Source organism: Andrographis paniculata, unplaced genomic scaffold (genome assembly GCF_009805555.1).
Source record: "Andrographis paniculata isolate CXL003 unplaced genomic scaffold, ASM980555v1 Contig22END, whole genome shotgun sequence".
Taxonomy (NCBI): domain Eukaryota; kingdom Viridiplantae; phylum Streptophyta; class Magnoliopsida; order Lamiales; family Acanthaceae; genus Andrographis; species Andrographis paniculata.
In genome coordinates, this window is record NW_026137513.1 from 4,951,438 (window position 1) to 4,973,340 (window position 21,903).

At 33.9% G+C, this 21,903-nt stretch overlaps 4 protein-coding genes across 8 annotated transcripts; 2 read left to right on the forward strand and 2 right to left on the reverse strand.

The window, feature by feature from the left end:
- The first annotated feature begins 1,603 nt into the window (after positions 1-1,603).
- On the forward strand, positions 1,604-3,481 carry LOC127245411 (pentatricopeptide repeat-containing protein At5g59600). Its single transcript, XM_051266268.1, has one exon. The coding sequence runs from the start codon at positions 1,904-1,906 to the stop codon at positions 3,479-3,481; it is 1,578 nt and encodes a 525-aa protein (XP_051122225.1). The 5' UTR covers positions 1,604-1,903.
- Positions 3,382-5,663, forward strand: LOC127245415 (endonuclease 2-like). Its single transcript, XM_051266274.1, has 10 exons — positions 3,382-3,517; positions 3,820-3,947; positions 4,029-4,203; positions 4,329-4,430; positions 4,518-4,573; positions 4,647-4,730; positions 4,812-4,904; positions 5,008-5,069; positions 5,146-5,219; positions 5,332-5,663. The coding sequence occupies exons 1-10, from the start codon at positions 3,481-3,483 to the stop codon at positions 5,424-5,426; spliced, it is 906 nt and encodes a 301-aa protein (XP_051122231.1). The 5' UTR covers positions 3,382-3,480; the 3' UTR covers positions 5,427-5,663.
- Positions 5,664-6,453: 790 nt separating this feature from the next.
- LOC127245416 (acyl-acyl carrier protein thioesterase ATL4, chloroplastic-like) lies at positions 6,454-8,288 on the reverse strand. Its single transcript, XM_051266276.1, has 5 exons — positions 7,594-8,288; positions 7,383-7,477; positions 7,192-7,304; positions 6,999-7,094; positions 6,454-6,874 (listed from the first exon to the last, which is right to left on the reverse strand). The coding sequence occupies exons 1-5, from the start codon at positions 7,923-7,925 to the stop codon at positions 6,701-6,703; spliced, it is 810 nt and encodes a 269-aa protein (XP_051122233.1). The 5' UTR covers positions 7,926-8,288; the 3' UTR covers positions 6,454-6,700.
- Positions 8,289-15,158: 6,870 nt separating this feature from the next.
- On the reverse strand, positions 15,159-20,510 carry LOC127245412 (mitogen-activated protein kinase 17-like). 5 transcript variants are annotated; one of them, XM_051266270.1, is made up of 11 exons: positions 19,472-19,662; positions 18,529-18,937; positions 18,320-18,447; positions 18,103-18,162; positions 17,260-17,409; positions 16,946-17,101; positions 16,699-16,839; positions 16,538-16,611; positions 15,989-16,087; positions 15,602-15,896; positions 15,159-15,382 (listed from the first exon to the last, which is right to left on the reverse strand). In XM_051266270.1, the coding sequence occupies exons 1-10, from the start codon at positions 19,496-19,498 to the stop codon at positions 15,602-15,604; spliced, it is 1,539 nt and encodes a 512-aa protein (XP_051122227.1). In that variant the 5' UTR covers positions 19,499-19,662; the 3' UTR covers positions 15,159-15,382. The 5 variants fall into 5 exon arrangements, 4 of the variants coding, with proteins under 4 accessions (XP_051122227.1, XP_051122228.1, XP_051122229.1 ...); XM_051266271.1 differs by lacking the exon at positions 19,472-19,662 and adding an exon at positions 19,802-20,510 and having other exon boundaries at positions 15,159-15,896; XM_051266272.1 differs by lacking the exon at positions 19,472-19,662 and adding an exon at positions 19,802-20,509 and having other exon boundaries at positions 15,159-15,896; positions 18,529-18,923.
- Positions 20,511-21,903: the final 1,393 nt, after the last annotated feature.

Consider the following 21,903-nt stretch of genomic DNA (forward strand, 5'->3'; position numbering starts at 1 on the left):
AGTATTTATTTTATCACCGACCCTTTGGAGAGATGTATAGGAATCTGACAAGTGACATGCCAACACTGGAAGAGTAAGGCTCTTTGTTCTTTTTTTTTTCTCTTCTTCAAAAAGCTTATTAGATATAATATCCAAAATTTTGGGATTTTACTGAACCAAAATATATTCATGTGCTTGACTGTAATTCCCCCCCCTTTTTCTTTTTTCTTTTTTTTTATATATAACGGACAGTAATTCATCTTTGATCATTGCTGATTTGAGTAACGTTATTAGGCCTAGACGTACCAATGCTTAAAGTTAACCCCGAAAACACAAGATCTAAAAAGCTCGGCCCAAATAGTTGACAGAGAAAGAGAGGAAAAAATAACGTGGACTCGCGGATATACACAAATTTTAGGTTACATTTTTTGTTACAGTAACATTTAGGTTTGTTATATGCATTTTTATTTTATTTTTATTTCTTATAAGGTGGGATCCGCAACTGTTATTCTACGAGTACATTTTAAATCAACTCGACAAGGCAAGCGAACTGCAAGCACATGGAGGTGTAAAGCGATTTGAACCTCTATAACTTCACTGTCAATAATCCAACCCATACAATCAGCTCATCCTTTTGTCACTATATTTAAATTTAAATAATTATTTGATATGATATATAATATTATATATAAAATAAAAATAATGTGAAAATTCTACATTGTTTTTTAAAAAATAACTTCTATAAAATTTTATCAAAATTCTATTATTCTTAAAGAAAATTTCCCTCAAAATTATCAGATTAAACACTATTTTTTTATTTTTCTATATAATACTAGCAATCAATTTTACGTTTAAACTAATAAATAATCGTTCAAAATTTCTACTATTCAAATCTCAACTAAAAATTCAAACTCCAAAACAACAAACTTCATAATTTTAAAAAAGATTTTAAAAAATTACTTATCTCTATTACTCAAAATATATATTTAAATATTTAGCTATAAATTGTAATGAAAGTATATAATAATAATTATTATCATTATATGTCTTACTCAAAACTAATAAATAATCATATATTAATATTCATTAAAAAAAATTATCTAAATTATAAAATTATACTACACCCTCCGTCCCACCTAACATGTCCGTATTGTCGTTTCTGTCCGTCCCACATCCTCTATCGCATTATACATTTTAATTTCATTTTAAATTTTTTAATTTAATTTTTTTTAGTTTTAATTATACTTATCTTGATATTAATCTATAATTATTTATATTACAAAATAATTATTTTTAATAATATATTTTAATTATTTATTAATTATACTTATCCTAAATTTCGTGTGACCACACGGGACAAAAGGGAGTACCATTTATGATACAAAGGCACAAATTATCAAAATCCCAGAAGTTCTTTTACATGGTGACGGGTTGGAAAGAGTATAATTATTTTATTAGAAAGAAAAATAATTTTCTTTTTATGATAGCATAAATTTTCTTTTATTTGATATATTAATATAAATTATATTTAATATAATATATAAAAAAAAAATTGATAGTAAAAAAATAGAAATTAACGTTTGAGGGAAATTTGCGTTCGGAACCACAAAGAAAGACAGCCTAAGTTCAGCATTAATTTTATAGTCTTATTCATACGAAACACAGAACGATCATATTGACACGATTCATTTATATGTTTAGCCAATAGACTCAGCATGCCCGTGTTATCGCCCCGTAGTCGTTTGAAATTTTGACTGCCTTGATTTTTTCTTTTCTTTTCCAACCAAAAGAGTGGATTTATTTTGAGTTGTAGGAAAAAAGATCCTCACATCTGTGGATGCAGTTTGGTCATTGCATTGCAATGATTTGATCTTCTCAGCTTGCGGACTTATTCGATGTGCTAGCGAAACCCTACTCTTTGATCATGCCTGCAGCTACTCTTCTTCCTGGTAGGTATGTAAAGCTTATCCAAGTGTATACCAGAAGAGGGGCCTTGATACCCGGCAGAGTGCTCCATGCTCACCTCATCATCAATGGGTTGGCTTGTTCTGCTCAGGTGGCTGCCAAGCTCCTAGCTTTTTATGCTAGTTGCAAAGAATTGGTTTGTGCTCGAAAGCTGTTTGATGAAATTCCCAAGTCGAATATTAGGGGTTGGGTGGCTGTCATAGGATCGTATGCCTGCAATGGCTATTACGGGGAGGCCATGGGCGTGTTTGGGGAAATGCACAAGTTAGGAATGAAGTGCGACAGAATTATTTTGCCTAGTGTTCTTAAAGCTTGTGGACAACTCTGTGATCTGGAAACCGGGAAGAAGCTCCATGCTACTGCTTACAGAAGTGGATTTCAATATGATGCTTTTGTGATGTGCGCATTGATTTGTATGTACTCGAATTGTGGGATGGTTGGAAGGGCTAGAAATGTGTTTAATGTCATGATGGATAGGGATTTGGTTTCTCTAAATGCTCTGGTTAACGGTTACGTTCAAAATGGCTTTGTTAGAGAAGCATTGAGTTTGGTTGAGGAGATGAAATCTTTGGGTATGAAGCCTGACATTGTGACATGGAACACGTTGATCAGAGGGTTCTCCCAAGAAAATAATGATGTGATGATCCAGTTAATTTTCAGAAGAATGGAATCCTCTGGGGTTAAACCTGATGTTATATCGTGGACTACGATAATTTCTGGTTTGGCACAAAATTTTCGCAGCAGAGAGGCACTTAGTGCTTTTCGAGAAATGCTGCGAATGAGGTTGCTCCCGGCAGAAGCAACAATCAGTGGCCTACTGTCTGCATCGGCTTGTGTTGCGGATTTGAGGCGTGGCAAGGAGTTTCATGGTTTTTCAGTAGTGATGGGCTTCGAAACTAGTCTTCATGTAAGGAGTGCGCTCATAGACATGTATGCAAAGTGTGGATTGATTTCCGAAGCAATGTACTTGTTCGAGGGAATGTCGGAGAGAAGTACTGTCACCTGGAATTCCATGATATTTGGTTTTGCAAACCATGGGTATTGCCATGAATCCATTGAATTTTTCTGTCAAATGCTGAGAGAAGAAGTAAAACCAGACCACCTGACATTCACTGCAGCTTTCACTGCCTGTGCACATGCGGGGATGGTCGATGTTGGCAAAAGTCTGTTCCAATTGATGCAGGAGAAACACAACATAAAACCAAGATCAGAACACTATGCATCCATGGTGGATCTGCTGGGCAGAGCGGGAATGGTTGCTGAGGCCTATGACTTTATTCAGGGAATGCCTACGGAGCCTGATTCCTTTGTGTGGGGAGCACTATTAGGCGCATGCCGGCTCCATAATTGTCTGGATCTTGCAGAGGTAGCTGCAAAACATTTGGCTAAGCTTGAACCAAAGAGTTCTGGAAGTAGTGTGCTTTTGGGGAATTTGTACAGGGACTCTAGCAAGTGGGAAAATGCCATGAAGGTGAAGAACATGATGAAGAAAAGGAAACTGAGAAGATTCCTTGGCTGTAGTTGGATTGAGGTTTAATGAAATCCTTCATTAGCACTGCTCATCGTATTGCCGGTAATGAACTTCTTTTTTAATGGTGATATAAAAACAGTTACATTGACCTCTAACTACGAGTTTTACACCACTTTATATGACCCCAAAAGAAAGAAATTTGTTTCGTACAGAATTTAAAATTAGTTGGCAGTTCCGTGGGAACAAAGTCTAACAAAAGCGTTCAGTTTCAGCAGCCTTTCACTTTTTATAATTAGGTTGTTCACACTATTCACATTTGTAACTTGATTCCACTTATTGTCATTTTGTGTACCCTCTTTATAAATAGACTTTTCACACTTTGCTATGCTGCTATGTACCAAAAGTGCACCCAAGAATGGTTCTTTGCTCAGTTCAAAGGCTGGTGGCATTTGTTGTCCTGATATTTGTTTGTATTCCTCTTGCATATGGTTGGGGGATTGATGGGCATCTCATCACTTGCAGACTTGCTCAGGTTCTTAATTTCAACTCCCGGTTTTATCACTGAGATTCTTCATCTCCTGATATCTACTTTTATGTTATGGTTTTGCTGCAGCCAAGATTGAACAGAGCAGCAGCAGAAGCTGTCTCCAATCTCTTGCCTGCCTATGCAGATAATGACCTCAGTAGCTTGTGTTCATGGGCGGATCATGTCAAGTTCCGTTATCACTGGTCATCCGCTCTTCATTACATCGACACCCCAGATAATCTCTGCACCTATCAATACAGAAGTGAGAACCATTCTTTTACAGTAGAATTATTGGCTACTGATTACCGAGAATAGCATAACTATACCTTGTTTTATAGCAAGGTTTACACAACTGTTGATGCTGAGTCTTCTCTTACACACACACAGGGGATTGCAAAGATGAGGATGGCATGCCAGATAGATGTGTTGCCGGAGCAATATACAATTATACTAGCCAGTTATTGAGCTACGGAAGATCTGATTCTCAATGTAACCTGTTAATTAACACACGTGTTTTTAACTATAAATGTTTCGTCTCTCTTACTAAATGAGAGTCTTGAATTGGCTGATCATCAGATAATCTCACAGAAGCACTTCTCTTCCTAGCTCATTTTATTGGAGACATCCATCAGGTTTGTTCCTAACTAGAGCTCGTTTGCCAAGGAAATTTACTTACTAGAGAAGCACTTCAATTCTCCTATGCAGCCTCTACATGTTGGATTTACTGCAGACAGGGGAGGAAACACCATTGACGTGCATTGGTACAGAAGAAAAGCAGTTCTTCATCATGTATGTTCGGTTTGCAATACATGGGCAAAACAAATAGTTTTTTATTTATGGGAACTGAAATCTGTTAAAAAAATCCTCCAGGTATGGGACGACGAGATTATTGAGACAGAAGAAGAAAGGTTTTATGATTCTAGTGTAGACCAACTTATCGAGACACTCCAGAAGAACATTACAGTATTTCATATACCATATACCATCATCATCCATGAGAAACTGAGTTATGCTATTGTTTGTTTCCACACCTGTAATGTTAATGAACTCTCATGACATCTAACAGACAGTGTGGGCTAGCCAGGCAAAGGCATGGGAGGCCTGTAGCAAGACGGCATGCCCAGATGCGTAAGTTTTAATCATTAATACTACCTTGACTTAGTTATATATTGTGCAAAAATCCATATGGCAAATATGTGCGCAGATACGCGACGGAAGGTATCAAAGCAGCCTGTGACTGGGCATACAAAGGAGTGGATGAAGGTTCCTTCCTGGGAGGTACTCTGTACATAATTTTATAATTTGTATTATTATTTTGTTGGATGTTGGTTCATATTAATTTGGCATGATAAAATGAAATGGAGGGACTATTAATTAATTAATTCTGCAGACGACTACTTCGTGTCTAGATATCCAGTTGTCAACATGCGGCTAGCACAGGGTGGAGTCCGCTTGGCTGCTACTCTTAACCAAATATTTGGATGAAGAACCAAGCACAAGTGCCTCCCTCCCTCTGTTAAATAGACTAGATAATGTATTGCAAGTTTGTATCTTCACTTGATGCAACATGTTTGTACAAAAGAAAAAAACATCCATTTTCGGAAAACTAGCATATGAGAAGTGGCTTATTGAGATTGAGACAATCAAACTGCACCAACGCAGATTGTCTCATGCAAATGCAATTAATTATATATATATATATATATATATATGTCTCTGTCTCATCTCTATATTACTTGCTGCTAAAACAGAGTTTGATCGCCCCAGAATCAGCTTTGAGTTGAATCTCTCATCGAATTGATGATGACTCACTCAACAGGAAAACTGCCGACACTTGCAACCAAGAAAGGCCCTATAGACAGTAGTAGTATTTGAAGAAATACCACAAAACACAATAATAACACAGAAATAGAATCACAATATATAGTCACTTGTCCCAAATAATTCATGTCATTCAACCACAGAGAAGGTTGGAGTTTTGTATGTAAGGTCGGTCTCCTTCAGTTCAAATTATATATATATCATATAGCGAGTAGGCTCGCTGATCTCACCAATTAATTATATTGCCACCATCACCTTCTTCTTCTTCTTCTTCTTCTTCTTCTTTCTTCTTCTTCTTCTTCTTCTTCTGGAATGCGCATTAATAAAGCTCGCACGGCCAGCAAATAAAACGCGTAATATTTAATATGAATCAAGTCATTAACATTTAACCAAATCAATATTTTAAATAATATTTTAGCATGTGTGTTAGGTTAGAATGAAGATATATACATATAGGGAACATAGAGATAGAGGTTGCTGTATGTAGTTGCCCAGCCTCTGTGTTTTGTTCCCGAATAATAAAGTATGGGCAGGCAGGCCTTCAAGATGGAAAGGATCGGCAGTTTAATATTCATTTAATTAATTAATCATATATATATATATATATAATATAATTACACGCAGACATATTGCTGCATTCATATAGTGAGCATTATTTTTATATATAGGGAGATATATATATATATATATATATTTTAGTCTAAGCATATAAGAGATGAAATTGACATGGCACCCGCACTCGCTTAATTAATTATCTTATACATATATATAGTTCTTACAAATTAAATATTAATTGAAAACCAGTGCAGCAGCAGCAGCAGCAGCAGCAGCAATCATGGAATTGGGATATATATATATGCGATCATGTTATAAGTAATAGGTATATTTAATCTTCTTCAATAGAAGAGATGTGGAGGGAGGAGTAGTCGTTGAATTAATTAATTGAGTTGAGTTGGATGGATGGAATTGGTGGAGAGTCCTCGCTGAGAGACGTGATCAGATGATCTGTCGTAATAGAGCTGACTGATTTCCGCTCTGGTCAACTCAGGAATCCGCATCGGCCGATTCTTCTTGTCTATCCATACCGTCGTAGCTTTTGCGGCCACCACCAACTGCATATGCATATATATATATAGTACCATATATACCAACCAAATTTAATTATATATATATTGAGAAAATTAATTAATAATTAATTAAGTAGATGTATCCATGGGGATCGGCAAGATAATGTACCTCAAATTTGGGAAGTCTGAAGATGGCTTGCTCCATGAACAAGCGAGTTTTGGACCATCCAGGAATCTTTGTCTTCACCACAAATCGATCCCCACTCTGTATGTACCAAGAAGTAAATAAATAAGTAGCTAGCTAGCTAGGTTAATTAATTGATTGATTTTGAAATTTGAATAGACGACGACGACGACCTGACCTTCAAAGGCGCAATGAACTTAATTGACATCTCGGATGTAACCAGTGAGAAGCCAGAACGGGCAATTTCATCGGCGTTGGAGCTTGTACACGTATGCAACAGCTCATGGCGCGCTGCATCCTCACCCACCCATCATCAAATTAATATCATATCATGAATCGCAGATATATATATATTACATAGCTAATTACCATGCTGGCAATAATTGGCATAAACAGCATTGTTGACCACTCCAAACTGATCCAACTCGTAGTCCCTCACAACAAGCTCTATTTCGTGCACCCACCTGATCCATCCCATCCCATCCATCCATACATTACACATACATACATACATACGTACAAACATACATGCTAATTAAATTGAAGAAGAAGAATATTTATCTAGTATATTTAATTTGACCTGTCAGGGTTTTGTTTCTGGAGAGGGACGATGATGTTAGTGGGAGTGTGGGTGGGAGTGGGAGTGGGAGTGGGAGTGGGCGATAATTGAACATGGGTGACCACTGCAGACAACCGCTGCTGGTCCGAAAGAGGGTAAAGCTTTGGTTGAGGACGACGATGACCAAACCCCTCCATCAGCTTCAGGTTCAGGTTCAGATTGAGATTCAGGTGACGACGACGAGGCATTGATGTGAGCGTGAGCGTGTTGTAATAATTAGATCGACTCCTGCCGCCGCAGGCCAAGAGCGACAAGGACGAAGATGATGCTGATGCTGATGACGACTGTGCCATTTCAGTAATTAATACTATAATGTACTATAAGGTCGTCTTCTTCCTCCTCCTCCTCTTGGGTATGAGATATGTATATATATATATGTATGTATATGTCTGTATAACTAACTAACTAACGGCCTAACCAAGTTCCAGGCAAGCACGCAAGCAAAAAGATGAAGTGATTGATGGATATGGGGATTCCCATCCACCTTTTGTAGACGCCCAAGATAAGATTGCCTTGCCTTGCATTGCCTGCCTGCCTGCCCCCACCTATTAAATACTGCTGCTGCTGCTGCTGCTGCTACTACGGAGTATCATTGTAATTTATGGCTGGCTGGCTAGCTAGCTAGCTAGCTAGGTAGTAGCTAGGCGGGCCGTGGGGGTACTTACTGATGGATTCATGAGAGATCTTTATCATTCATTCATTCATTCATTCTACGTACAGTACATACACGTTATATACACTTTACAGTATCATCTGTATTCTACTGTATTTTGTAAGCAAGCAGATATTTCAGTTTTATATTATTATTGGTAAATGAGTGGATGAGAGTAATCAAACAAACAAGTTATGTATGGTAATCAATTAATGAGACTGCGCAACGCAGTACAGCTCGGGTCGGTTGTTCAAACTTCATTTATTACGAACCAACCCCTCCCCCTCCCCAATCTCGATATACTCCATCCATCCATCCATCCATCCATATTAGCAGTGTAAACACCGTAATTTAAGTAAAAATATAATTAATAAATAATTAAAATGTATATTAATAAAAATAGTTTTAGATTAATGTTAAAATGATTAAATAGTTTAATTAAAATTATAAAGTATAACATTTAAAATATAATTAAAAATATATAATTATTTTTTTAAAAATAATTAACAAATTATATAAAATAGAAAAAAATTGACATTTTATATGTAAAGTATAGCACATTACTTTGTAAAACTTAGTTTGGGGCTCCGGGTTACCCCCTTATATAAAACAAAAATAAAAAATAAAACGTATATATGTAATATTTAAATGGGCCGGAAAAAAATGGGAGTAGACAAGACAATCTCATCCAATATCATATACTTGTCTCAATATAATGTATTTTTCTTAAAATTAAAATAATAATAATAATTATTATTATTATTATTATACTTATTTTTTTTAAAATACTTGTCTCAATATTATTATTATTATTATTAAAAAATAATAATATTTTATAATTAATTAAAATATTTAAGATTATTTTGATATTTATTCAAAATTAATATTTTAAATAAGAAAGAATAAAAATGATAAAAATAATAATAAATTAAATTATTGACTTAGAACGAAAAAATAATTATTTTATTTATCTAATTAATTGATTAATTTGGGAATTTACCAAAGTGCTTTTATGAAACGCACATGTAGTAGCAGAACAAAAGTGGCGTCGGCGCCGCCCTTATAAAGAGGCGGGCGAGGAGATACATACATCGGACTGATATTGTGCCTGCGTACGCCCCAGCCCCAGCCCCAGCCCCAGCCCCAGCTTGAACTTGCCCACAGTTGGTGATTAATACCATTTGAATTTTGATCTCATATATAGTTTTTATTAAATTAATAAATACCGATTAGTATAAACTTTACTACTATTAGATTAAAATATATTTGACTTAATCACAAGCGTAGCTGGGATCGTTCTTAATATGGACATTTCTAATTTAGGGCTTCTTTGGTACACTTCCTGCTATTGCTAATTTGCTATTATACTTTCTTTTCTTTTCTTTTCTTTTTTTAATATTTTAAAAATAATACTTATTTGTAAAATTTATTTTTATCACTTTTTAATTAATAAATATATTATTCCCTTCATCCCATTAAATTTGTCTCATATTTCTATTTGGATCCGTTTAACATAATTTGTCATTTTTTTTAAATATAATTATAGATTTTAAATATTAAAATTTATAATTTTTTTATTTTAATTAAACTATTTAGTCATTTTAATTTTAACCTATAATTATTTTTATTAAATTATAATTATTTTTACTAATAGACTTCTTAATTACTTATTAATTACACAATACCTAAAACTCCGTGTTTAACCTAAATATTACAATTTAGTGGGACGGAGGGAGTAATATATATTAAAAAAATAATTTATTTTATAAAATTAATATGTTAATTATGTATAAATATATTTATTTATTTTATAATTAAATTATGATATAAATATTTTAAAATTTACAATCCGAGATTCCAATATAAAACCAATCGGTGATAAATGGAGTGGTCTTCACCTTATATGTCAAGGAGTTTCCACATCATATCTAATGTGGGACAATATTCATCACTTCTCCCTCGAGATAATAATCTAAAAAATTTATATCAGATCAACGGCTAATACGAGCACCATTGCTTCTGATACCATATTATGAAGGGATCCAGACTTCCAAACTAAATATTATTTTGGAAGCTGGATCCCTTCTTAATATGGTATTAGAGTATTTAGTCTCAAGTTCAAGTCCCGCCTGTTCCTATTTACGGTATATGCATGTACAAGTTTCGCATAGCCCATTTGCAGTTGAGGAGGCTTGTTGGGGACTCCTATTTGTGGATAAATAATTAATGATTGCATTTCTTTAACGGTTCGAACTTTTAAGTAAGACAGTCATTCTGCATTCGATATGTGAATCGGTCATTTTGCATCCGACATTGTACTAGAGTCTATGCTAGGTTTCGAGTTCGAGTCCCGCCCGTTTCCATTTGCGGCATATGAATATGCAAGTTTCACATACCTCCGCTTGCACCTCGATGTGACAGTTATTCTGCATCCGATACTAATAAAATATATTTAATTTAAATATCATTTCATCTAAAATAAAAATTATATTTAGTCTCACACTATCAGACAATCCTTTACAAGACAACTTTGAGAACTCCGATAGATCTGGAATTGCATCAAAGGTTAATGGAAGTCCGAGGGTGAAATTTTCGATAGCTTGCTCAAATGATTATATTGCTAGAAACCTTTTGGAAGGGCTGCCGGCTGTCATCGTCTCAAGGAAATTAAGGTTGGTTATTTTGTTGATTCTGAATTGGTGAAATTGCTAGCTGAAAGGTTTGAAGAGCTAATCGATGGCAGCAAAGTCAATTTTCGGGTAATCAATTAATATTCTTTCACTCTCCAATTTCTACGATTTGGTTTCGTTTCGTTTTTCAACGATAGACTAGCTAGCTTTAGGTTCATCTTTAGGTTGTGAGATTTTATATTTTACCTTCATTAGATTTTGTTGATGGTTAAAACTTTCATCTTTTTCCCAAAATATATAGACAGATTGATGATTATTGTGTACTTATCTTTCTCAAAGTTTGGTATTGATTGTTTTCACCCCACCCATCATTATTCATACTGCCATTTGGGTATGGAAATGGAATCATTATTTGGGACATGGAAAGTGAGTTGAACGTGGTGGCAAGTGAGGGTTGGTTCTTCATCACACCTAAATGCCGATCCATCATTTTACATATGACGCTCAAATGGGCCTATTTTTGTATACTTTTTATATGAGACAATTATATTTATTAAAAAATAAATTAATTAATTAATATATTTAATTGACTCGGCATCTTCAAAATATGTCACATGTCAAAATATGTCAGTCGCGCGGACAAAGAGTACTAATATATATATATATAGTATTGCATGGTTGTTGCTTGTGTTGTGAGGATATGCAAATTCAATTTGCTTATCAAGCCAACCATTCGATCGAGAAATGCGTGCATGTATACACTACGTATTAGTGCAGCTGTATAGTGCCCACCACCGCCGCAGTCACTTGCAAAGGGATTGATAAATTTTACGATTTTTCTGAAAATATATATTTTTTCTTATCACAAAATATCTAATTAAATATTATTTGAATTTAAAATCCAAATCAAATATTTTAAAATCAAACCCGAAAAACCAAACAATTTTCAAATTGAAGAAATATAATAAAATTAAGCTTTTAATTTGAGCAAAGATTATAAATTAGTATAAATAATAAGGATTAGTTATTTAATGATTAAAATAAAATTAAAATATGTGTTTAAATATTTTAATATTATTTTTCAATAAAATATATATAATATGATATTATTCAATAGAGAATAAAATTTTATATAATACAAATAAATAAAAAATATATATATTTAGTTGTCATTATTATTAATTCAATTTTATGAAAAATAAGAAGAAAATATTTTTTAATTGAAGAGAGATATAGATAATTAAATTAATTTATATTTTTTTAAATGTATTTAAGATTAATAAATATACTAAAGCATACTACATTTTTGTGGAAGGGACAAAAAAATGAGTTATCTGTAACGAGACAGATTAATATATATTGAGGTTTAATTTTGTTTTATGGTAGTTGTTACATTAAAGTACACTCATACTCAGACATGCTAAATTAAGGAAAGCAATATCTATATATTACTTCATCAATCTCGACTCAATATCATTACCAAAATATTTTTATTTTTATACAAATTACAAAAATATTACTTTTCCGTCTCTTAACAAATTATCAATTTTTCTATTATGGTATATCCCATAACAGAGTATCACTTTTATGTTTTTATAGTAAAGATATTATCTATTTAACATTATAAATACATTTACAACTTACAATATATTACATAAATATCATTACAAATTATTTTAGTTATTTGTACTTTATTCATACTATATATCAAATACGATGTGACGCTTATCATCTTTCCATTTCTGTAAATTATACTGCTCATTTTTTTTTCATTTGTATTATATTTTTTTCAAAAGTATCACTTCAAATACACAATTTTTTATCACAAAATATCAAATTAAATATCATTTTTTTTTTCAAAATTCAAAAAATCTTCAAAAACATCTATCTGAACAAAGCCTTGGTTTTTCAATATCATTTGCAACTCTATTTTATAAGTGCAAAGTATTCTGTGACTGGTTACAAACTTTTATCATCACTTCTCTACAGCTTCTTTGGTTGAAGAATAGTATAGCTTGATTATATCTCTTGTTTCATCAAAGGCTCAATTAGTTATTACAGTATTTTTAGTTTGCGTTCAATCTTTTACTATACAACAATCATAGTGTATTATAAGAATATATTAGTTCTGTTGGACATGGGTCCAAAAGCACCTGAACGTAAGGAGGTTCAAAGACAAAAGTGGAGCCAAAGCTCCTTGGCCACGGAGCCGCCGAACAACAATGGAACTTCATGCCTTTGAGCCAAAAACTGTTGTCTCCACAGAGCCGAAGGCAACAACTTCCATTGGATTGTGATGTTTCCATAAGGTCGAAAGTAGCAGCCTCCATGGACTTAGGGCAGCAACTCCTCGGACTATAGCGCCTCCATTCCGGAATAATGTTTCCATAAAGTCAGAAATTTCTGTCTCCATTGGGTTAAAAACAATTACTTCCATTGGACTGCGGTGCTTCCACGCAGTAGAGAAAGGTTGTCTCCACAAGATAAAAAGCAACAGATTGGATAACTACCTCAATTGGCTCTGGATTAATAATTTCACAGTGGATGACCTATGCACTTTCATACTTTATTCAAAAAGCTCCATGAAACAAGCCAACAAGAGAAAAACCGAAGATTTCATATAATTCGAGGTTGTTGGGGACACATCCCCATGGACCGGCTAAGAGTATGGAAGAAGGTTACCAGGTGGTTGATGGAAGAAGGTTACCAGGTGGTTGACGGAAGAAGTGACGGTTATTCTATCTTAGGATTAAAATTAGAAAAAAATACATCACACACATGGACAAGAAGACGAACTCGCATATTTTTCTATTTTCTTTTCATAGTTTTTAGTTTTCATTTATGCATTTTAATTTGAATTACTTGCCATTATGTTTCTAGCATATTTTTATCCGCTTTCCAGTAGATTTATCCAAGTTTTAGTAGATATTAGTTTAAATCCATCGAAATCGATCGTTTAAGCTCGAAGCCTTGTTTAAGATCGACGCCGTGCAGGCTCCATCCCAGGAGCTGCCTCTAATTTGACGACGGACAGGCTCTTTGAAGTACTTTTGGAATCCACACCGACGAATCGACGAACGGTTTTGAAACCTCCTAAATTTAGGATCCAATAGTTTCTTTCATAAAATATTATATCTAAATCATTGCTATTATATAAATATATAACTAACTAAACATAAAAACACACCATAATAATAATAAGATTGAAATAATAATAATAATAAGATTGAAATATAATGGAACAACCATTTCCTCTGCTGTTTTCATTAAATCCTCTTATATATTAGATAGGGATATAAATATCACATTGAAGTAGAACTTCCTTTGCTGTTTTCATTAAATCCTCTTGTATATTAGATAGGAATATAAATATCACATTGAAGTATAATGGAACAACTACTTGCCTTAGCTAGGGTTGTTTACATAATTTTTTATTATTATTTTTTTGGTTGTTTGGGAAATTGAAAATAATAATAATAACAAACATAAATCCCTATTTTTTACTCTTGGTGCAACGTTTTACGGCGTACTATATGATATCGATTTTGATTTATCTTTTAAACACTTATTATTGTTTTTTTATTTAATGGAAATAAGGGGAAGGGAAGATAGGACTTCAGATTACATTTTTTTCTTTTTCACCAAAAATCAATTTATGAATCATATTTAGAATGATAATATATACAAATTAAAAATATATATTTTAAATTAAAAATAATACTAATATTTGAAGTATATGTAGAACTAAAAATATAGTAGAAAATAGTAGAGAATCTGCATGAAGTTATAATTACAACGTATTCATATCATTATTATTATTATATTCAGAGTCAAATCAACAAGTTATTGGGTTTATTTTCTTATTAATTTGTTTGGAAAAGAAACCCTAGTTTTGCAGTTACATACATATATTACTACGAGTTATTATTAATTTTAGTCGCATCATTGAGTTGTCGGAAGAATAAAAAATAAAATTAAATAAATGGAGGTTTCCATAATTTCTTCGGAAGGGGTTTACAGAATTTGTATATAGAATTCGTGGTTTACCAAAATATCATTACAAAGAATGAAAAATAAAATTAATTAAATGGATGTTTACAGAATTTATTTATAGACTCACTTATGCAAATATCCTGCAAGCGCACCACCTTCATAGATATCGTCATTCTTCAGTTGGCTGCTAAACTATATTATGGGATGTTCAATAAAAAACTTGGGATTAAAGCACGCAACTGGAGGTGGGGTTACAGTGGAAACAAATATATATTTTTTTTTTAAAAAAAATAATAATAATAATAAAATACATACATACATAGATAATTTAAACCCAAGAGGATAAATCTTTGCAGATGTCCTAGCTCTCACTCACTCACTCACTCAATCCTCAGAGACTAGATGCAGATCGATGCAGCAGGGACACTTGGAGACTCAAGTGAGTCCATCTAGTTTTTTGAGTTGGCTCCCTGCCCTGATAATTACATATATACACAAAAATTGGCTTCATAACCAAGAGGGAGAGGGAGAGGGAGAGGGAGAGGGGGAGTGAATTTTATTTTATTCTATTAGTATATATACATAGAGATTATAATCAGGTCTCCAGAAGGAAGGAGCCATTCACCTCGCAGCAGAAACGCAATGCAAATATGCAATTCAGAGGAGAGGAGAGGAGGAGATCTAGAGCCTTTACCTAAAAGTACTCAGCTCCTTCAACACCAACACACTTGGAAGCACTGATGCTATCACTTCTTAGCAGGCAGCATCGTGCACTGTAACTTGACCTCCTGCAATCATTACGCCCCCGGGCGGTGGTGCCTCCCAAACTCGACTTGTTATTAGCAGTTTCTGCCAACCTTTTCGGGCTTTGGAGCCGTGGACGTGGGATAGGTACCACCGTGCGACTTTTAGAATCACCATGATGGTCAGGATCATCATCATCATCATCATCATCATCATCATCATTTATAAACCCACACACCCGCTCCCTGGCAACCAGATTATAGAACACTGCCTGCTATTAGCAGCATTATATTTGTTGGAGATGAACACCAGTTAGAAGAACTTAAACACCATTTACCTGGGCAGTGATGCATAGCGCCTTTGCAGTGGAGGCCTGGCTACTTCACCGGGCTGACCCTCAAGACGGAAAAATTGTTGCTTAAATTGGTCCACTCCGCTGAAACATCAAAATTTTCGATTGAGGAAAGCAGATCATGGTAATCTCAACAAAACACTGCATGCTAAATTGAAGGGACTTCATTGTTCGAACAGAAAAACTTGTGCGATTTAAACTGTACTACTGATTGAGCATTGATGCATGTTTACAAATTATCCTATTCTTCCAACTCTAAGGTAGCTTGTGCCAGAGTCACACCACCATAAATAACGTGACAGAAAGAGGCCATTTGTTCTATGCAAGCATTCCACACGTACACAATGGAAACATCCATTAGCAGGTATGCCATGATCCCTTACAAGGAAGATGATAAAGGCCCGACTCACAATAGATGCAGCAGAAGAGAAATAAAGAAGACCCACAGAGAGACAATAATTGATAAATGGACTGTGAACAATCTGTTTATATAAACCAGATAGCGCAATTACTCTTTTAAATGCCCCCACCGACCTTGGATACATAAAGTGAATCTGGTCCACGCCACGGAGATACTCCTGGAGCATCTGGGGATGATACTCCAAGATCTGTTTGCTTAATTGGGGTACCAAGTAAGTAATAGCCAATGTAAATATAGCATATCATCACTGACATATCACTGGTAAACCTCGTACCTCCCGGTAGATTAGCTCCCTCACATCATCTTTTGTTAACTTTCTCCTTTCAAACTCAAACTCGAACTTTGAAAAAATGGGTTGGGAAAAAGGTTCATCCTCTACATTTGCCAATCCATAAAAATATGGATCTGCCAGGGCCTGCAGTGATAGTTAAGACAGATACACGCCCTAAATAGTAGAACCTTGTGATCAAGTTTTATGAAAATTAAACAATTAACAGTTAAGTCTGGTGGATTGTACATACTTCTTCAGCTGATGGGCGATCTTTTGGGTCAAATGCAATTAAACGCTGAAGTAAACGAAGAGCCATGGGATCTATATGAGGGAACCTTTGCGACAGGGATACAGGTGGTTTCTTCCTCATGCTACCTAAGTATCGTCTGGCCTTTTCATTCCGAATCTGTGGGTATGAGAGACTCCAAGTTATCAAAATAGAAGGTAACTGTGTGGTGTATTTTAGATATTCAACTGCAGGAAAGACCATGGATCTTAATTTTAAAAATAATATACATATATATATATATCATAAATTAACTAAACTGGAAAATGCATACAAACCCTTGAAATGGCTTCAGCAGAAGGCGAACCAAGAAGATCAGTTATGAGCTCCAATTGTTGTACTACATTCTTCCCAGGAAACAAAGGTTTACCAGTTAGCATTTCTGCAAATATGCATCCTATGCTCCATATATCAATAGCAGGGGTGTACTGCAAAAATGCACAATGTTACAGAGTTCCATTGCAAACATTCTTCCAAATATTGGTATTGACCAAAAATAGTTAAGTCAACAGATTCCATTTTGTTGATATTACACAACCAAACATACGATTTCTTTTTTTTTTTTTTTTTTTTAATATCTTTATTTTTAGATCAAGCATTGATTCTTGAGGATCAATCCTTATGAGTGCAAAACAATGGCCAGCCACATAAGATCACAATTAAGTTCCAAAAATATCTGGCACGATGAAACACACATGACTGGAGCAGTACCACCACAAAAATAACATCATAAACAAACTGCCACATATAAAGTCTAGGTACAAAATGGTGAAAAGTAGATCAACAATTTGTCAAGTCTAAGTTGATCCCTGAAAACCCAATAGCAAAATAATTTCTGAATATAAAAAACAACTCAAAGTGGAGTTTTAAGATAATAAAATCCTTGCTGCTTTATGATTAGAAGACAAAGCCAATTCAAGAGAAGAATAAATCAATAGGTAATATTAAAGCCACGCAATTACAAGCAAAATACCACAATACCTTCCGTTCCTGTCTAAGCCCCAGCAAAATGTAAAATTTAAAGATGCCTAACACCAAATCATTCTGTAGATATAGATTAACAGGTAGAAGCTTGAACATATAGCAATTTGCAAATTATGAAGTCTAGATATGGAACTTACTTTGGAAAAAAAGGATCCACAAAGTTCAGGAGCACGATACCACCGCGTAGCCACGTAATCCTTCAGTATAAAATTTAAGTCAAAATCACATATGGATTATTAATGTGTATATTGAAATCCCAATACTTGTAAAGTTGCTCCTCAACAAAGAAAAAATAAATAGATTTAGGGAACTAAGTGATTCATCCTTCACAACATCACCACACAAACCACATACAGTCCAAAAAACAGCAGAAGGGGCATCACCAAATGATGCTCGTGCCAGCCCAAAATCACAAATCTTCAACTTGCAGTCTGCATTGGCAAGGATGTTTCTGGGTTTCAAATCCCTGTGGAATACATTTGCTACAAATAGAAATATCAGGAGAACATTAGCTGATAAAAAAGCAAGAAACTATAGGAACTATAAGCTGAAGAAAAGACTACCAGAGTGTATGTATTTTAAAGCCCGAAGCAACTGATACAAAAAAAACTGATGATGCCCAGGAGTGAGATCATCATTTGTCTTGATTACATTATGAAGGTCCGTTTCCATCAATTCAAACACAACATAGATATCCTTGAATTCTCTTCGACAAGGCGGTAGCATAATATGCTTTATTTCCACAATGTCTGGGTGCCGAAGTAACCGTAGGAACTTGATCTCTCTAAGGATCCGAGTGGCTTCGGAGACATGCTCAAAAATATCATTGATCTTCTTTATTGCTACCTTTTCTCCAGTGTGGGTATCAACTGCAGCGGCCACAACTCCATAACTTCCCTTGCCAACAACTTCTTGAATTTCATATAAATTTGCCTCACCATACTCGGTGAAGAAATCCCTGAAAGGCATATTCTGACATAACGATTATATATCAGTAATTTCTCTTCACGAGAGTTAGTAAACATAAACAGAGAGTTTAAAGACAGGAAAAGTGAGGATTAGTGAAATCCTTGAGGCTACTTTATAAAAAGCTTTAACCGCTTCATTATAAGATAGACTTTATAGACTATTTTCACAGGAAAAATGAGATAAGAAATGACTAAAACAAGGTAAAAAATAAATCCTAACGATCACTAGAAGCTCTATTAGTCGCACAAACAAATCCTGACTCAGGATACTGTAGAATCTGTAAGCATTGTCAGGCATATGCATGTATCGGAACAACACAACCAGTTCAATGATAGCAATAATCAAAAGGGGCTGGTTTATTCTCACTTACAAACCTTGATCTTAACACTTTACACACGAAGGTATTGCACCTTATCTATTCAATAATGATATGACTATATAAAAATACTTTCAAGGTTTCATACTTAAAAGGTATTTTATCATATTGACAACTTGAAATGAAAATATGCGGGTTGAACGGAAGGGGATGGAAACAACCCTTCTTCTTTTTTCCTGGCATCCCATGTCCAACAAAAACCACTTGCTTGTAAAAGCTGGTCCTCGATGCAAAAACTTTTAGTGTAAGTCACACGGCAAGTAGAATTCTATGACCCATTACTAAGATTGTGCTAGGTTCTAACCATACATATTTATCAGCAAAGAAGACAATGAACCCATAGATGTCAGACATGTATAAACGTCTCACTTTATTCACATATGAAAAGAAGAAGGCAGGCCTTCACAACGGGAAAATATCACGTGGGTATAGAAAATTGATTAAAACATCTCATAATAGACCAACAAAAAGCCAATAATTGTGGTGCTTACCTGTATCATACGAACAGCTCCGAAGCTAGTAGAAGGGTGGTGTGAATAACCTTCCACAGGACAGTGAATGGTAACGTGCTTATATATTAAGATGAGTGTTCTTCTGACAACAGCATCAAGGAAGTGCGGACAATAAGCAATTACTTGACACGTGAAATTAAGCACAAAAGCTTCCAAGCTTGAAATGTGTTGTGTCAGTATTCTCTGGTTATATTAGACGAGATACAGCACCGGAATCTTTTCCCTGAATTTTCGGAGGACAGAATGGGGTACTATATAATGTACAAGAATATTATCGAACGCTTCGACACACACTATCCACACATCACACTTTAATCGGTGTCAAGACCAGATCTTTCCTGTAATTTACGGACTTGCGATCCACTACAAAAGAAAATTGAACACCGAAATTCTACGTCCATACAAAATAATAAGAAGAATAAGCGGAAGAATCTATCCGGCGCCCACTCGTTCACCGAACCTGTGGTGAGTGATACAGAGAGAATGACAGATTGATGTATGCGTACGACGGCCGCTGCCGTTGCGTTCACATGAATTTGTGAAGCTGAGGATAGGCAACAGGCGGGCACTACAAAGAAAACGAAAGGATGAGGGAGGGGGAGGAGCGTTGTGACTTGTGAAAGGAACGGATCAAGAAGTGTGGTGTAGACGTGTAGTGTAGGGTCGGCCAGAGAATTGGTTTGAAGGATAACAAAACCTCCACCACGGAATAGATATTAGATCTCGGTCGATGCTTTGATCTGTGAGCCTCATCTATCTTCACGTCCTATCTATTCTCGTCGCAAGACAGACGGGTCAGGTCAGGTCGCCTTCGCTCGCGTTGCATACGCCACATGCTCTCTCCTCTCTTTCACTACTAGTACTTACGCCAATAAACGATCGGGAATTATGTGCTATAATACATAACTAAATAATTTAATTACAATTAAAAATTATAAAATTTAAAATATATAATTATTTTTCAAATTAAAAATTTAAAAACAAATGTGTGACAGATTTAAAATAAAATTTTATATAAAAAAAGAAAAAATATTACTCACCGTATCCATGATATAAAGTAAGTTACTGTAAAATGTATAGTAAAAATAATTATAAATTAAAATTAAATTAATTTATTAATATAATTAAAAATTTAAAAATTTTAAAATAAAAAATTAACATATTAGATGGATGAAAATATAAAATGTAACATTATACATGACGACAGAAAATATATATGAAGGTAACTCTATTCAATAATGCGGAAAGTTTTATTTTTTTTGTCTTTATAAATTACAAAAATTAGTTTTGGTGACTGAATAGGATAATTTTGAATAACTATTGATAGGTTTTATGCAGACAATCCGATATGAATATGATCATATTTGAACAGTTTTCGTATCACATAACAAGCTAGTATTCTTCAGCAAGATAGTTTTGTGTGTTTATTTGTAAAGTTTTAGTTTTGGGTTTTGAATTGAAATAGTTGTTTGATGTGATATAAATATGTGTTAGATATGATGTTTTGAATGTAAAATTAGATTTTAATGTAATAAAATAACTAATAATTAAATATTTGATTTGATATTTTTGGTAAAAAAAATATTAAAATAGTAAAACCTAACAAATAATATAATTCTGTGAACGCTTAGATTTTTACGTCAGTCTTGTTACATTTGTCTTATTACATTTTGAATGTAAAAAATTTATATAAAAGATCAATTTCACAATACTTCCTGCAACATTAAAAAAAAACAGAATAAAAAGAATAATAATAAAAATCATCGAACATAAGAATTCGCTTCATTTAACATTATATGTATGCACTGACAAATATATCTAAAAACTGAAGATTTATTTTCGATCTATGCAAATCACAAAAATAATGTACAGTGCAAATCATAAAAATCTGTACGTTTGTTTATTCAGTGGTCTAGTTTTGAGATATATTTTTTTAATAGTAAAATATAAAAAAATTATATAAATAATAGAAAAAATATAATATTTTTTTTTTTTTTTAATGATAGAATATAATATATATTATTTAGGAATTGTGTTAGAAAAAAAATGGAAGAACAAAATCTATAATTTTCTTTAAGTGA

Coding starts and splice junctions, on each gene's coding strand:
- LOC127245412 (XM_051266270.1), bottom strand. CDS start 19,498: ATGGGATGCCAGGAAAAAAGAAGAAGG. Junction 17,410..18,102: donor GTGGATCCTTTTTTTCCAAA/GTAAGTTCCATA, acceptor GCATTTTTGCAG/TACACCCCTGCTATTGATAT. Junction 16,840..16,945: donor ATCGCCCATCAGCTGAAGAA/GTATGTACAATC, acceptor CTATCACTGCAG/GCCCTGGCAGATCCATATTT.
- LOC127245416 (XM_051266276.1), bottom strand. CDS start 7,925: ATGGCACAGTCGTCATCAGCATCAGCATCATCTTCGTCCTTGTCGCTC. Junction 7,478..7,593: donor CAGAAACAAAACCCTGACAG/GTCAAATTAAAT, acceptor GGGATGGATCAG/GTGGGTGCACGAAATAGAGC. Junction 7,305..7,382: donor TGCCAATTATTGCCAGCATG/GTAATTAGCTAT, acceptor GTGAGGATGCAG/CGCGCCATGAGCTGTTGCAT.
- LOC127245415 (XM_051266274.1), top strand. CDS start 3,481: ATGAAATCCTTCATTAGCACTGCTCATCGTATTGCCG. Junction 3,518..3,819: donor CACTGCTCATCGTATTGCCG/GTAATGAACTTC, acceptor ATGTACCAAAAG/TGCACCCAAGAATGGTTCTT. Junction 5,070..5,145: donor AAGACGGCATGCCCAGATGC/GTAAGTTTTAAT, acceptor ATATGTGCGCAG/ATACGCGACGGAAGGTATCA.
- LOC127245411 (XM_051266268.1), top strand. CDS start 1,904: ATGCCTGCAGCTACTCTTCTTCCTGGTAGGTATGTAAAGCTTATCCAA.